At 49.8% G+C, this 15285-nt stretch overlaps 1 protein-coding gene across 1 annotated transcript in view; it reads left to right on the forward strand.

Moving 5' to 3' along the window:
- The first annotated feature begins 1736 nt into the window (after positions 1 to 1736).
- The window catches only part of PRRX1 (paired related homeobox 1), a 49296-nt gene continuing 35747 nt past the window's right edge, over positions 1737 to 15285 (forward strand). The window contains exon 1 of the mRNA XM_049776598.1: positions 1737 to 1977. Coding sequence (XP_049632555.1) covers positions 1737 to 1977 — 241 coding nt within the window. The remainder of the gene's footprint in view (positions 1978 to 15285) is intronic.

Consider the following 15285-nt stretch of genomic DNA (forward strand, 5'->3'; position numbering starts at 1 on the left):
TCCAAACATGCAAATGAGACTTTCCCCTTCCCCCAAAACACACACACACACACACACACACACACACCAGACTCTTAAACCAACTTGGTGGAGCAGTTAATGGTGAAGCCAAATAATCTGTGCATTTGAAGTGACTGTGAAGTCCCAACGTATCTTTTGTCGCTGCCTGGATAGGATTGCAAGGGAATAATAATTAGACCTTTGCTGGAAAAGTCCATAGGGGCTTGGAGCCCTTCCTGCCCTGCCAATCCTCCCTTTCCTCTCCTTTCCTCTCCTCTCCTCTCCTCTCCTCTCCTCTCCTCTCCTCTCCTCTCCTCTCCTCTCCTCTCCTCTCCTCTCCTCTCCTCTCCTCTCCTCTCCTCTCCTCTCCTCTCCTCTCCTCTCCTCTCCTCTCCTCTCCTCTCCTCTCCTCTCCTCTCCTCTCCTCTCCTCTCCTCTCCTCTCCTCTCCTCTCCTCTCCTCTCCTCTCCTCTCCTCTCCTCTCCTCTCCTCTCTCTCTCCTCTCTCTCTCTCTCTCTCTCTCTCTCTCTCTCTCTCTCTCTCTCTCTCTCTCTCTCTCTCTCTCTCTCTCTCTCTCTCTCCACCCCCTCAAGCATTGGCAAAAGGGGTTTTTCTTAATCAGGCTGGTTTTGGGTATAGAGAAGAGGAAGAAGGAGATGGGGAAAAGGGGTCTGTAGAATGTCAGGCCAGCACAAAGGCTTTGCCACGTAATTACAGGCTCCTATTAAGTGGAGATCTGCCATCCCAGGGGGGCCCAATTTTCTGGTGTTCCATACAAAGCCGCCTCTGCAAGCCAGTGTGTGCCTTTTGAAGTGCCAGAGAACTTCTGATCCAACTGAGAAGGGGAAGAGGAGCTCGGGGAGCGGAGCCGAGGGGGCAAGCACGGCGGAGAAGGGGGAAAAGAAGGGCCAGGCGGGGCCCGCTGCCCTCCGACCGTCCTTCGGGCACTGGAAGCCCCCCTCCACCAACCTGGCCTCCCCCCCTTTTATTTAACTCCTTAGGAAAAGTAAAGTGAGAACCCCGCTCGCTGTACATCTGCAAGCCATCACCCCCTCCTGAAACTTTAGTCGCTCCTGAGACACGGCAGGAGCCGGGCGGGGAACGCGCATTCTGGAAGATGTTTTAAAGCTGGCTCGAGTCTTGGGTTGGTACTTGAACTTTTGCCTGGGAGAAACTTTTTTAACCTTACCCGAACCAAAAAGGGAAATAAAGAGAAAGAGAAAAAGAGAGAAAGAAAGCAAGGACACAACAAAAACAGAAAAGAAAAAAATCCCACTTTGATTCCTCCTCTCCAACCACTTCTCTATTTGCCTAACTCCCCTCCTGCCCCTTCTCCCCTTTCCCTACTCCGCTTTCCCCTATTTTTAGTGCGCTTGCTTCTGTTGTTGTTGTTGTTTTTGTTTTGTCGAGCTCCCTATCCCCCAGCACACAGCCCCCACCGCTGACTTAACTATAACAGCGACTTTTTTTTTTTTCCTTTTCTTCTTTGGGGGTGTGGATTATCTTTCTGGACCGCGAGCGCGGGGACTTGGCTCTTGGAAAGGCGCCTCCAGTGCGCAAAGCTGTGAGTGAGCCCGCAAAAGTGGGTCCCCCGCCCTCTTTTTGGACTCTCTCTCTTTCTCCCTCTCTCTCTCTCTGAATCCACTCCCCCTTCTCTCTCTTGCCCCCTCGCGCCCACGGCGTTTGGTGTTGATTCGAGCGGGAAGAGGGGGTGGGTGGGATCGCGGGGGGACACCATGACCTCCAGCTACGGACACGTTCTGGAGCGGCAGCCGGCGCTGGGCGGCCGCCTGGACAGTCCCGGCAACCTGGACACGCTGCAGGCCAAGAAGAACTTCTCCGTGAGCCACCTGCTAGACCTGGAGGAGGCCGGGGACATGGTGGCGGCGCAGGCGGACGACAGCGTGGGCGAGGCGGGCCGGAGCCTGCTCGAGTCGCCGGGGCTGACCAGCGGCAGCGACACGCCGCTGCCGGACAGTGAGTGCGGGGGTGACAGCCGGCGCGGGGTGGGCTGGGGGTGTGGCCCGGCCCCGGCTGGGACCGCGGACGGAGGAGGAAGAGGAAGAGGAGGAACGGGGGTGCTCGGAAGAGGGGCCTCCGCCGAGCACCCAACGAGGACCCTTGGCCCGGCGTGCCGGCTCGGGGACTCGGGCCCCTCTCGCCGCTGGCCACCCAGGCGGAGGGCTGAGTCGGAGGGAAGGGAGCAAAGCGAAGGCAGCGAGGGAGACAGGCCGAGCCGGGTACCAGGGCAGGTTTTGGGGAGTTCTCCCAGGCTGTGAAGTGGCGCTGGGCTGCGATGCGGGCTCCGCTCTGGGGCGCGAGGCAAAGGCGGCTCCTCAGCCTCTGCCGAAGGGACCGATCGATCTCTCCCGCGGGGCACCCAGTCGTGGCCGCTGGCTCTGCCTCCACCTGCCACCCCATTGGGGAGCCCTTGGAAAAGTCAAGGCAAAGCCTCCTCTGTCTTAAGGGGTGAAAAGAGCCTACAGGATCCTACACAATTAGCCAGTGTTGGAAGTGGCCCCTCATGGCCCCCAGATCTGAGGAAGCCCTGATACCTCCTCTCTCTAGGTCTGTCTGTCGCTCATATGTCACTGGTCCCATTCCAGGAGCCCTGGGCCGGTCACTTCCTGAGGTGACACGAGTTAGTGTCAGGGGCACGACCACAGCTCTCGCCTGGCCTTCAGGGGCCCGTTTGTCTCGCTGCCTGGTGCGGCTGCTGCGTTGTCTTCGGGTTTGGGGTCCTGGAACTTCAAATCAGCCTAAGTTCACCTCAGACCAGAAAAGAACTAGACAAACAAAATATACCCCCCGAATCCCGGGGAGGGGAATCCATCTCAATGCTGGGCTTTTCTCTGCAGCCTTTAACCCAGAACTCCCAACCCAGTGCAAAACCCTGGGGTTTACCATGGTAAGGGGAATCTACTAGGAAGAGTAGAATGAAGGTGGAATCCCTGGATTCCGGGCTAGCAGCCTGTTGGGTGAGGTCTGGGAGGTTCCCCCAGGGTCTCAGCCCGCATGGAGAGAAATGTCCCTGTCCCTGAAACCATACATGTTGGTTTGGTTTGGTTTAGTTTGGGGGAACACACCTGGGGATTCTCGATGCTTACCATTTACCATGTGGGGTGCCTCTTGAGGGAGGCTACCAAGACTCATACTACTAGTGCCTACTGAGCAGGCTGCAGATGAATCTGATGGCTTTAAAAATCTTTTGAGGCAAAGAGAGAGAGACAGACAGACAGAGACAGAGACCCAGCCCTGATTCACTCTACTCTGTGACTATTCTCTTTCAAGGTTGCTTGGGGGGTCAGGAGGCCCTGGGGCAGAAAGCCAGTTCAGAAGACCATCAAGGGCCCAGGACTCCACAGGGCCACCTGGCCCTGCCCTTTGCAGCTTTGGGGAACATGGTCAAAGAACAGCTGGGAATGGGGCCTCAGTATCCAGAGGAAAAGTGTTGAGATCACCCAGAATTACCCCTTGGGTATACTAACTTTGGAGTCTTGATGGACAGTGTTAAGGAGCCTCCAGCATTTTCCAAAAAACGGTGTTCCCTGAACGGTGGAGGCAAGTGGTGCTGCAAAAAGATGTGCCTAGAATGCAGAGCCCCGAAGGAGGCCCTGACACTTGGAGCATTGGGAGAAAAGGCAGGCAGTTTCCCCACCTCCACCCCCAGCTTGACCATCAGCTTCCTCAAAGTCCAGTTCAGCAGGGCAGAGGAATGCTTCTGAACCAGTCTCAGCCTCTTGTTGGAGAGATGGTTCAGCGGGGAAGATATCAGGTTTGCACAGAGCTGACCCGTGCTAAGTTCAGGGCTCCAAACAAGGTTCATGGGAGGGATCCCTGAGCAGATATAGGGTTAAACCCTAAGTACTGCCTGGTGTGGCCCCAAAAACAAAAGCAAAAAACCCAGAATCGGCCCACTATAGCTTGCTGGGAGTCCAGACTAAAACTTTATTTCTAGGTGTGGTGGACAAATATTTTTTAACCTTTGATTCGGCTTTCTAGAAACAGGACCTTGCTCAGCAATTTCTCTTGTTTCGTTGGAGAATACGATTAATAAGCAGACTCTGTCTACACTTGTAACTGTTGAGCTAGGCCACAATTCCAAATTACAAGTCCAGTCCTTGCCTGGCCAGTGGTGCTGTTTCAGGGGGTTATTATTCACTCTCTTTCCCCCTCTGCACAATCATCTCTTCTCTATTCAATTCTCCCAACTCTCCAGATTTTCTCAAATGTTTCAAGAACCGGGTTTTTTTTTTTGGTGGGGGGTGGGGGGTGGCTGTTTCAAACCCAATGCATGGCTGGATGGGAAAGGAGAGAAAGAGACAGAGAGACAGAGAGAGAAAGATGAATAAATCAAAATCGGGAAGAAAGGAAGGTGGAACCAACCACAGAGGCAGAAGTGACCCTGTTGTCATTTCTCAATCAGAACTTCAGCAAAGTTACACACACACACACACACACACACACACACACACACACACACACACACCCCTTTACACGCCGCCTTTCACGTTCCCAGCCTCTAAATTAGTGAAACCAGATTGTCCTAATAAGACCTTTGTTGGAAACATGTGTAGCCATAAAAAGGTAGACGAAAAAGTTCATGAGGCTTAAGCGCGCACACAATTGCTCCTTAAGCGGGCCAGGCAAGGCCGGTGTAGACTTGGAACTAGGGACTCCCGCGCCTACCCCACCGGCCGCCAAGTTCGGAGCCTTACTCCGGCTACAGGGAGTGTGCCCCTCGAAACTCAGCATCCTTCAGACGTACCCAGAATCCTGGAAGCTCTAGGGACCCGGGACTCAAGCCACAGCCTAGCCCAGGGCACTAGGGAGGGAGCCTAAACTTGCCTTTCCCTCTCCCTTCTCCCTCTTACCCCTTCTCCTTTGCTTCTCTTTCATTTTCTTTTTAGGCAAAATCTGGTTTCGCCCAGGGCGACCGCGGCTCAGGTCCCAAGGGAATTCCTCCCCAAAGGTGCTCAGGGACACGCAAAGCCTGCGCTCCATTCCCCCCACCCGCCGTATAGTTTGCTTTTTTAAAAAGGCCTTGAAATTCATGGTCAAGAGAGGTTATAGAGCCCCCAAAGTAGAAAGTCAAGGTCGCTGGGAAGAGGTTTACCTTTTCATTTAGGGGAGTGGAGTGGGGGGCTGGGTGCATCCGCACACACCTTGCACACACAATTTGGGGAAAAAACTCAGTCTCAGACTCAACTGCTTTGCCGAAAATTTTAGCTCCAGGCAGACAGTGATGCTGTGTCCAGAGGGGTTGGGTGATGCCCCAATACTTCCTAGGCTACAGATCCCTGTCAGCTTCAGAGATAGTTTCAGGGTTTATGGACCCACAAATCCCAATGGCCCAGAGCTCCTCCAGGGACTTCCGCACACACACCAGGCTGTGCGAAGGACCCTAGAGGCATCGCTGAGGCCCTTCACTTTCCAAAGGCTTCTCTGCAGGTTAATAAATAAGTGGGCGACATCCAGCTGACCCGGTCCTCTCCCAAACAAACCGTGGAAAACGAACAAAATAAAACTTGACGCAACTTCAAGAATGGCTCGGCCTTCCAGGTCCTTGGTCCCGGACCCACTCAGATATGGATTGTGAAGGTCCCGCAGGTCCTCGCTGACTCCCCTTTTTTGTTTTTAAATGGCATCTACTGCTTAAAAACCCAGACTGCTTTGATTGTTATTTTAGAAGCTGCATTTGTTTAAGGATTCTTTGCTTCTATCTTGCTGTACCCGGTATCATTCCTTATCAGACCTCCCTGCTTAAATCCCAAGATCGAGATCCTGTAGATCTTGGAGAGGGGGATGTTCCCTTGGGTTCAGTTCTGGGTATTTCAAATCTGCCCTCACTCCATTTCAGGCCATACCACCTTTCCTGAGCTCTGGGAAAAAGCACTCATTTTTCACCCTGTCAGGAGATAAGGGTCAACAGGAATCATAAGAGGTGCGAGTTTTATCAGCCAAGGGAAAATTTGTAAAAGACAGTGATGAGATTGCATTTTGCTTTATTGGATGGGGGGGGCATGTTATTTTTATTTTAATCTCATCCTCTTTCCGCAAAGAAAAATTAAACTGCTGAGAAGATCCTTAGTTCTTTCATCCGAACTGCTTGTAAAATGGATCCGCAGATCCCAGCTGTGTGCGTTGCCCCGAGGTTCCCGAAGCGATTAGGCACTCTGGGAAATGTTTGTCTAAAGAGCTGATTCTCAACATGGCTAGTTGATGTCCAGTCTTCTCAGAACTACCTGAAAGCACTAGCCCTGGGGCCAGGCTGTCCTCTCTTTTTCGGAGTCCGTTTTAATTCTCTAAAGTCCGAGCTCCGTTCGCAGACTCCCCTTTTCGGCTCACAAGGGCACACGGAAAAGAATGTGCTGGAGGTTCCTGAGGAAATAATTTATTGAGGGAAGAATTTGTAATCTTTTTTTTTTTTTTTTTTGGTTTTTGGGCCACACCCGGCGGTGCTCAGGGGTAACTCCTGGCTGTCTGCTCAGAAATAGCCCCTGGCAGCCACGGGGGACCATATGGGACACCGGGATTGGAACCAACCACCTTAGGTCCTGGACCAGCTGCTTGCAAGGCAAACACCGCTGTCCTATCTCTCCGGGCCGGGCCCAAGAATTTGTAATCTTGTCAAATCAAAAAGCTCCTGGGGCCTGTTAAGGACTCCTCCATCTAGACCACCATCTCTAATGGTCACAGCGCATCTACACCCTGCCCTAGCCTCTTTGTCCCAAAACGCAGTTTTTCTTTAAGCCTCTGAGTGTTGCGATAGGGAATCCAGGGAAGACAACTGGGGGTGGAGTGTTGGGAGCGATGACTTCCCTGTTTGGGGTGGTCAACAGACTGGTTTTCCAGCATGGAGCTGTTGGAACCCAGGGCTTCTGCGGAGATTAGCAGAGATTAATATTATAGGAGGTTTTGGGCATGGTGGTTTGTCTAGCTGGAGTGGCTGCCTGGAGTAGCTGTCGGACGGAGAATAATGGATTTTCGGAGTAAAACAATCACAGATTGTGTGTGTGTGTGTGTGTGTGTGTGTGTGTGTGTGTGTGTGTGTGTGTGTGTGTTTGGGAGCCGTTACTGCTCTGATGGAGCTGACTGGCTCTGCTGGAAGAGGCAGAAAGGGTGGGTTAAGAGAAGGACGTTTTGTGAAAGAAACCTTGTCATACTCAAGTGACATCGAATATTAAGGCTCCTAGTGTTCCCTGTTCTCAAACATGGGGACAGGGGCCCGAGCGGAGCTCAGAAGTGGGTCTTCCTGGGAATCAGATGTCCCTGCCCTCCATATCCCCCCAAATGAGGGAGGACTCATTTCTAAGCACTCAGGAGCTTATTTGTATTTGTACCAATTTCCCCAGTATGAGCTGCAAATGAGAAGTGAATTTAGAAAAGGTACTTAAATAGGGGGCCTGGCTTTGTGTTGAGAAGGGGAGAAGACTTGGGTTCTCTGGTAGGAACCTAGTTGGTGAGGCTTCTTAAAAACCACTTCTTAGGAAGGGAGGAGAGAGTCTGAGTTTGCTGCAAGAACACAGTCACTATTTGGGGTGGTATGTGCACAGCTGGGGAGAAATTATGCTGGTGCTTCAGTTTGCAGTTTCGAGACCCAAGACCAGGATTTTAATGTTCCCTGTCTCTGTTAGGAGTAGGGATCCAGACATCTCCAACCCTATTCTTGGCCCACAGCTGCTTTCCTCTAAGGGCTCAGGGACTGCCTCCTTGCTCCCCTCTCCCAAAGCAGGTACCTTTCTCCCAGACCCTGGAGGGCATTGAAGAAACCCAAATCTAGGGAGGAAGAAAGAACCAGGTTCAAGACCCACATAGGGCAAGATGAATGAAATCAGGCTGAGGCAGGCTAGGACCTACATCCATGGATCCCGGGGTGCTTTAGAACAGGGATGGGAGTATTGGGGGACCCCACGCCCTACAGACAGACTTCCTCTCCTTTCAAAGGAAGGTGATGATGGGTTCTGGAGAAGCAGGCTTCCGAAAGGGGAAGTGGGTCCATCCTAGGCACTTAGAGCCAGAGTCTGGGCTTCCTGGGGAAGAAGCAATGGATACTTTTTTTTTTTTTACAAAGGAACCCCAGTTATTTCAAGAGAGGGAGCAGACAGGAGAGAATAGGGTGCTGAGTATGATCTCTGGAGTTTACCCACAGGAGAGCTCTGATTTGAAAGATCCCTCTTGTACTCATAGGATAGCCAGTTGGGGATCTTTGTGCCCAAGAGGTGGACCCTGAGTTCAGATCTCTTTGGGATCCAAGTTCCCAGGACAGTGGAGGGTGGTTGAGGGTTAATTCTAGTGAGTGCACTGACACTGCATGGTCTGCTTAACAGGCCATATGCTCCCTCTCCTTCCTCCTAAACTGATGTGGAGGCAGCAGGTAGGAGTCCAAGAGAAATCCAGCCCCATCCCAGAACCACAAAAGAAATGGAGTCCCAGCCACCTGGGCAAGTGAAACCAATGGGGAGCCCCATCTGGTCTGGGAGCTGAGTGTTCAGTCCCCACAGGTACAGTTTGGGCGGCTGGTGCATAATTAGGGATGAGCAAGTAAGCACAGTGTTTCGCTGAACAGGTGAGCACAGTGCCCAGCTGAACAGGTTACCACACAGTGCCCTGCTCCTGTTGGAAGCGTCAGTGAGGGCAGGACACATTTTCTGGGAGAAGCTTGATACACAACTAATTAAAGAGTAGGGAAGCCAGCTCCATCAACTTAGAGCCAGGATATGCTAAGCTTAATCAGCCTGCTGATGGGCAAAGTTGGGGTGTTTCATACTTTGCCATCTGCTCCAGGCACAGCCATCAGGTTGTGTAAAGGAGCTGAAGAGCGAGGCATCTATGGGATTGAGCCTCCTTTGTGATCCAGTTGCAATCCACAGTTTCCTCCCCTTGCCACACTGTTCGCTGTTCTCATCATTCTCTGGCCTGGTTCACTCTGCATCTATAGCTCTAGAGGCCCAAGACCTGGTAGTGGCAGAACTAAGGAGACAGGACCTGGAGCTCACTGATATTCATCACCTCCAACACAACCAGACATGGCTCCCAGAACATCCTATCCTTAACCCTGTCTGCATCAAACTTTCCCTCCTGTTTGCTTGGATCACAATCTGTGGGTGCCAAGCTCCCCCGCTTTCTCTTATGCCTTACTTTTTGCCGAGTCCATCTCCAGAGTACAAATTTGCCTTCTAAAATCACTTGCAGCTTTGTTCCTTTGAAAATTCTTTATGATGCGTGCATGCGTGTGTGTGTGTGTGTGTGTGTGTGTGTGTGTGTGTGTGTGTGTGTGTATGTGTACATGTGTAGGGGTCAGTGGTGTAACCAACTTCCTAAAGAATCAAGACTTTCTCCACCTGCCCGTGTCCTCTGCTGGGTCACACATGTCCTCCTCTGGGTTCAGGCGATGGACAAGGAGGCCCTAAATGATGCTTCAAGAACATCCACAGAATGAATGAATGACTGAAAGCCTACTCATTTTACCAAACCCTGACTCTCTTTTCCAACTCACACTGACATCTTCATTCATTTTTATGTCAATACCCTTAAAATTTTGTTTATTTATAAATCACCTTTTCACTGACTGTATTTCCACACACAGAGAACCAAACTGTTTCTCTGGCCACTTTCTGTTTCTCTGACTTGGGAGCCCAGAGGCCCTCACCCTAGGTAGCCCTGCAAACCAGCTGCTGCTGTTTGCAGGCTCTGTTACCAGCCTGCTTCTTCCTCACCACACAGGCTTCTCCCCCCTCCCGCTCTACAAGCCCTCAGCACCTCTCTAAGCATTGATGAGTTATTTTCAAAATCTCATGTTGTTGTTTATTTACCTTGTGTGTTCTCTTAGGTTTAGAGATTGGGTGGGGGACAGAGGCACAGTGGGCAGGGTACTTGCCTTGCACATAGCCCACTGGATTTAATCCCCAGCATCCCATAAGGTCCCCTGAACCTGCCAGGAGTAATAATCCCTGAACACAGAGCCACAAATGAGCCCTAAACTCTGCTGAGTATAGCCCCTAAAAGCCCCCCCCTTTTGTGTGAATACTATTGGTTTCTGTTATGTCTATAATCACCAAAAGAATTTCTAATCCACAGTGGTAGGGCATTTGCCTTGCACGCGGCTGACCAACGACAGGCCTGAGTTTAATCCCTGGCATCCCATATGGTCCCACAAACCAGGAGTGATTTCTGAATGCATAGCTAGGTGAGGGTCATCAGGTGTAGCCCCAAAACAAAACAAAACAAAAAACTGGTTCTCCCCCAAATGAAGGGAACACACAAAATGCATAACTTACTTTGTTTCCATGGGGGAAAAAAAACACCCATTAAACCAAAGTGCCCCAGAGCTAGGGGTGAGGTGGGCTGTGACATCACTGCTGTGCCACTTCTGGAGGGTCCTTCAAAGTCTGTTCCCCAATATTTTCCTAAACATGTCTTCTGGGGAGACTGAAAAAGCAGGACTAATGTCATCAGGACACTCCGAAGCCTGCTGTTAGCAAACTACTACTCAAGTTTGAGTTTTTACATGGCTTGATAAAGAGAAGCCTCAGATGAAAGGGTGCAAAAAATACCCCCAAAAGGACAGGCATTCCCCATCATCATAATCTCCCGGCATTTGAGTCATGCCTGTGAAATGTATCAGGCTCCTAAATTTGTTCTTAAAAAAGTGACAATTATTTTGCTCTGCCAAGTAGAGTGATGATCTTGTAGAATATTTGGGCAGGGGAAGAACTTCTAAGAATCCCAAAATAATGCATTTCTCTTGAGAGATAAATCAGTGACCCCTCCACCCTTATGTAAAGTGTTCCTTGAACACTGTGACATATAATTAGAAATCAACTCCCAGGCCAGGGGGCTGATGAACTGAGCTAATATTTGCTTTGTGGAAAGTATTGACTAGTCATCCCTGCAGAACCAACACTGAAAATCATGGATCAGAGCTCCCTGGAGACTGAGTCTTTCTTACTCCATCCGAGCAAGGGCTCAGTGGAGAAAGTTGCCATCACTTCTGAGGGTTAGAGGACTACACTGGCCCTGTAAAGAATGGTTCCTGCCTTCCTGTCACGATGTCTCTTTGCAAGGGAGGACAGCGAGGAACCACCCAGAGGGTCCTGCTTAGAACCAGATGTGCCTAGAGGAGACACTTCGAGAGGAGACCGCAAGATGAATCCCCAACACATTTAAGAAATAAAATGTAATTTGGTTCATTAATCAAGGGACTGAAACCTGCTGTTTGGAGGCACATATTTCAAAGACACAATCCCCCTCTGACAAGAGAAACAGAAAACAATATTGTTGCATGTTGAACTGGAGGCACCCTGTCCCAGCTCCCCCCTCCTTGTAGGGAAAGAGATTTTCCCATTGTGATCACTTGGCCTCAGAATATAGGGGGTGCACATTCAGTTTATATGTGTCCCCACCCCCCACCCACCCTAGTACTACTTTATTCTGGACATTCTCATTTCTCAGGGCCATGAGAGGATCTGTTTTCTGCAAGCATTGGAATTTGGAATTTCAGGGCAACTACCTTAAACCAGTAGAGAATTACAGCTGTGTTTGGGGTGGGGTGGATCTTAAAGTCCAATAGCTTAACCTGGATGGATATACTCAGATGACTGGCTTATTCTATTCTCTTCCCTGGCATCATATCTAAACTCAAGTCTTTCGCTGTTTTCAAGGATTCATCTTTGGACACTGAGGGCAGAGTGAAAAATATGAAAGCAGTTTCCCAGTCTCTTAAGAACTTTGATCTGGGCAAATGTACTTTATAAAACTAGTCCTTCCTGAGAGGCAGGAAGAACACAACTATTTTTACTTTACGGGTATGAAAACAGTGACCCGGAGAAAATTTTGGTTGTTTTTAAAGCCACACCCAGCAATGATGCCTTGGACTTACTCCTGGCTATGCACTCAGGAATCACTCCTGGTGGTGCTCCAGGAACCCTGCTTGAACCTGGTTCAGCAGCCCTCCCCATTGTACTATATTACTCTGGCTCCTACTTGGAGACATTGTGAGCTACTGTGATGTAATTCTGATCTTTGTCTCCTGCAGATGCAATTTTTCCCACTGCCTCCTTCTCAGATGCATGTGGATGCAAAATGTCTAGCAAGAGAACATGGACTTAGAAGCAGGGAGACTGTCCATGACCTTACCAATTACTGACACCCCCAAACAACATGGGTCTCTTCCAATATCTCAGGTTATGAAATTCAAAGAGATGCTACATTTGTGAAAATAGTGGACAACACAAAACTATATGCCTAACTATATGCCTGATTCCACCACTACAAATTAACGTTTCTACATGATCAGGTCAAAGATTAAAAAAAAAAGGCAGAACATAAGAATGAGTTTTCCTGCCAAGCTGAACTCTGCCCCCTGAGATTTAAGGGTCTGCTGAGATTCTGGAGTTGGGGATGAACTCCCACTTAAATATTCAGCCATAGTTGATGTATTGGTTGACTTGAGTCAGATGTCTGGGTTTTGATTTCCTCGTTTTGGTGGTTGGCAGCTTCATATCTATCATAGTTTGGTGGTTTGGAATAATATAAACAAAGACCCCAACACTTTACTGCCCCCCAATGCAAAGCACAAGCCCCTGCACCCTCCACCTCTGTCAGAGCCTTACCCTAGACTCAACTACATCCTGGGTCTGTAAGATGTGGGCCAGTCAACCTCACTTGAATGAGGACTGTTCCCAGACCCTGTAATCTGTGGTTCTCACATGTCACTGAGCCAACATCTGTTCTTGATTGATACTTAGGATCGAATGCCCTATTTTTTTTTATTGTGGGGGATTGTGGGCTATACTCAGCAGTACTCAGAGCTAATCCCAGGCTCAGTGCTCAGAGATCACTCCTGACAGTGCTCAGGGGACCCTATGTGGTGCCAGAAAATAAATCCAGATCAGCAGATTGTGAGGCAAGTGCCTTCCATGCTGTCCTATGGCTCCAGCCTCTGGGATTTAATGCCTGGTGATTTCCAGGGATTCTTTTATGTATGGCTGAACCAGGAGTTCAGCTCTGAAGTCCCTGATAATGGCCATGTACCCTTCCTAGTCCCACTGACTCTCCATACCCATCTGTCACTGTAGCCACTGAATAGAATGTGGGTGAGAACCGTAAGCTTTGCTTAAGACCCAAGAAGTCAAGCCTTCTTAGCCTCACCAGGAGACCAAACAGATGAACCCCTCTCTCCCAGACACAGCACAGCTTCCCTGCCCCTCTGAGGACCTGGCCAGCCAGTTCCTTTCATCTTCTGTGTTTGAAGCACACTCCCCTGCCACCCTTGGATTGGATATAACAAGATCCCTCTTTTCCCAGTTATGTGTCCTCACATCAGCTGAGTGAGTGGGAATTTCTGTTCTCAGTTGGACAAGTGACCAGCTCTGGAATCATGGCCTTGAAAATAGATGAACATGAGCTCAGATGAATATGGCTGTGCTGTGCATCAGGAAGGCCAATGAGAGGGAAGTGGCCTGGGGGCCAAGGTCAGCATCTTGGTCACTCCAGTTTCAAGACAGCCTGGGGCTCCTTGAAGAGACTGGGAAAGGAATCCAGTCTATACAGAACCCAGTGCTCTTTCCTCCTCAGTAGTCAGACCACTGGCATCATTTGGTGATGGACCTGCCTGGAGCAAATGTGGAGCAAATGGGTCACCATGGTCAAGGCTCTGTGACAGCAGCAGGCTGTAAGATTGGGCTCTACTTGTGGTCCAGGGCACAGCAATGGGGTGCCTGTTGCTAAAGTTTCAGGCTTGGTTCTGAGAATGCACTTTGGGGGGCCAGTGAGGGTTTAGCAGGGCTATCTCTAGATGATTCTTTCTTGGAAAGGTGCAGGTGATGCATCTATGTGTTTCTGCCCAATGTCTAAACACTCACATGGATACATAGGTCCAGGTGCTGCTAAGCCCTGGGCTTCTTCATGGGGACTATTTCTTTCTGGTTCTTTCTCAATATCTTCCCCTAGTCTGTACCCAACCTGTACAGAAAAGGGATAAAGAGAAAAAAGACCCCCCAAATTCTTTTTCCAAGTGGGCTCCCTTGTGACTGCTGGGCCTTTTTACCCCGGCCTAGCTCCTCTGCATCAGAACCAATAGATGAACCAGTTTTGTCATTTTGGGGGGCAGATCCATACTCAGGGGCTGCATACTAGGGACTGTTCTTTCTTCCTTGGAAGGAAGTGGGGTGCCTTCCTACATTCCAGTCTCTGAGTCTTTGCCAGCCCAAACCCTTGTCTTTACTTCAAAGTACTTGTCTTGTCTGTCTCTCTGTGTGTCTGTCTGGCACTGTTGATAGTAGGTGGTTTCAACAGCACTTCTTGGATGAGTGTTTAGACCCTGCAGAGTTGGTACTCATGCACTGTTGGGAGTACTTGTCTGGGGCTGGTGAAAATCCAGGGCTGATGCCAAGGGGCACTTGTCTCAGGTCTAGGAAGCGACAGGCATCAAAAAGAAGGTGGCCTCCACTTTCCACTCTCCCCAATCTGCCTCTCTGCCTGAGGACAGAAACATTTACATCCTCAATGCACCCTTAAAGCCAGTTTGCAGATAATGTAGATTTCTCCCCTGCTTTGAGTCTTTCACATGTCTGTGAAGCTTTGTTTAGCTCTTCTTAGGTCTCTTTTTCTCTTTTCACGTGGAGTGCCTTCCACATGCCCTCTGCCTTTGTAACAGGTAATATACCTTTGTAACAAGTAATATGCCTCCAATGCCCACCACTAAGCTTTCAGTTAGGTACCTTCACCAGAAAATGATTCTACTTAACATGATGTCACACACACATATACACACAAGATCATTCATACTTAAATACTCATACAAGATATATACACATATAGCACCATGCACACATATGCATCGTCATACACTCATACATATCAGACACATAGTCACACATATCAGGCACACATGTATACCCATACACACATATACACACACATACACACATTAAAGTACACCCATATACGCATTCACACACATGACTAATCGAGATTTTTAGTCAAAAGGTGCAAAAACAAGTTACTGTTTGTGTTCCAGGTAGTTTCTTATTTTCTAAAAAACAGGGTGAGGTGAGTGGGCAGAAGGTAAAAGACTGTTGGGGGTGGTATGCAGCCTGGACTGCATCCTTGAAGGACCCTCAGCAGGCAAAGGGCAGCTGTGGATTCTACACTAGCCCAAAGGAATGGGGGAGCTGGTTTGAACAGATGGAGGCACCAGAACTGGAGGAAGAGTATGGCTGGGCCAGGGAGTGCCCTGAACCCTGATTTTTGACAAGGTCAGAAGGCCCAGCATCCTGAGGG

Source organism: Suncus etruscus, chromosome 7 (assembly GCF_024139225.1).
Source record: "Suncus etruscus isolate mSunEtr1 chromosome 7, mSunEtr1.pri.cur, whole genome shotgun sequence".
Classification (NCBI taxonomy): Eukaryota; Metazoa; Chordata; class Mammalia; order Eulipotyphla; family Soricidae; genus Suncus; species Suncus etruscus.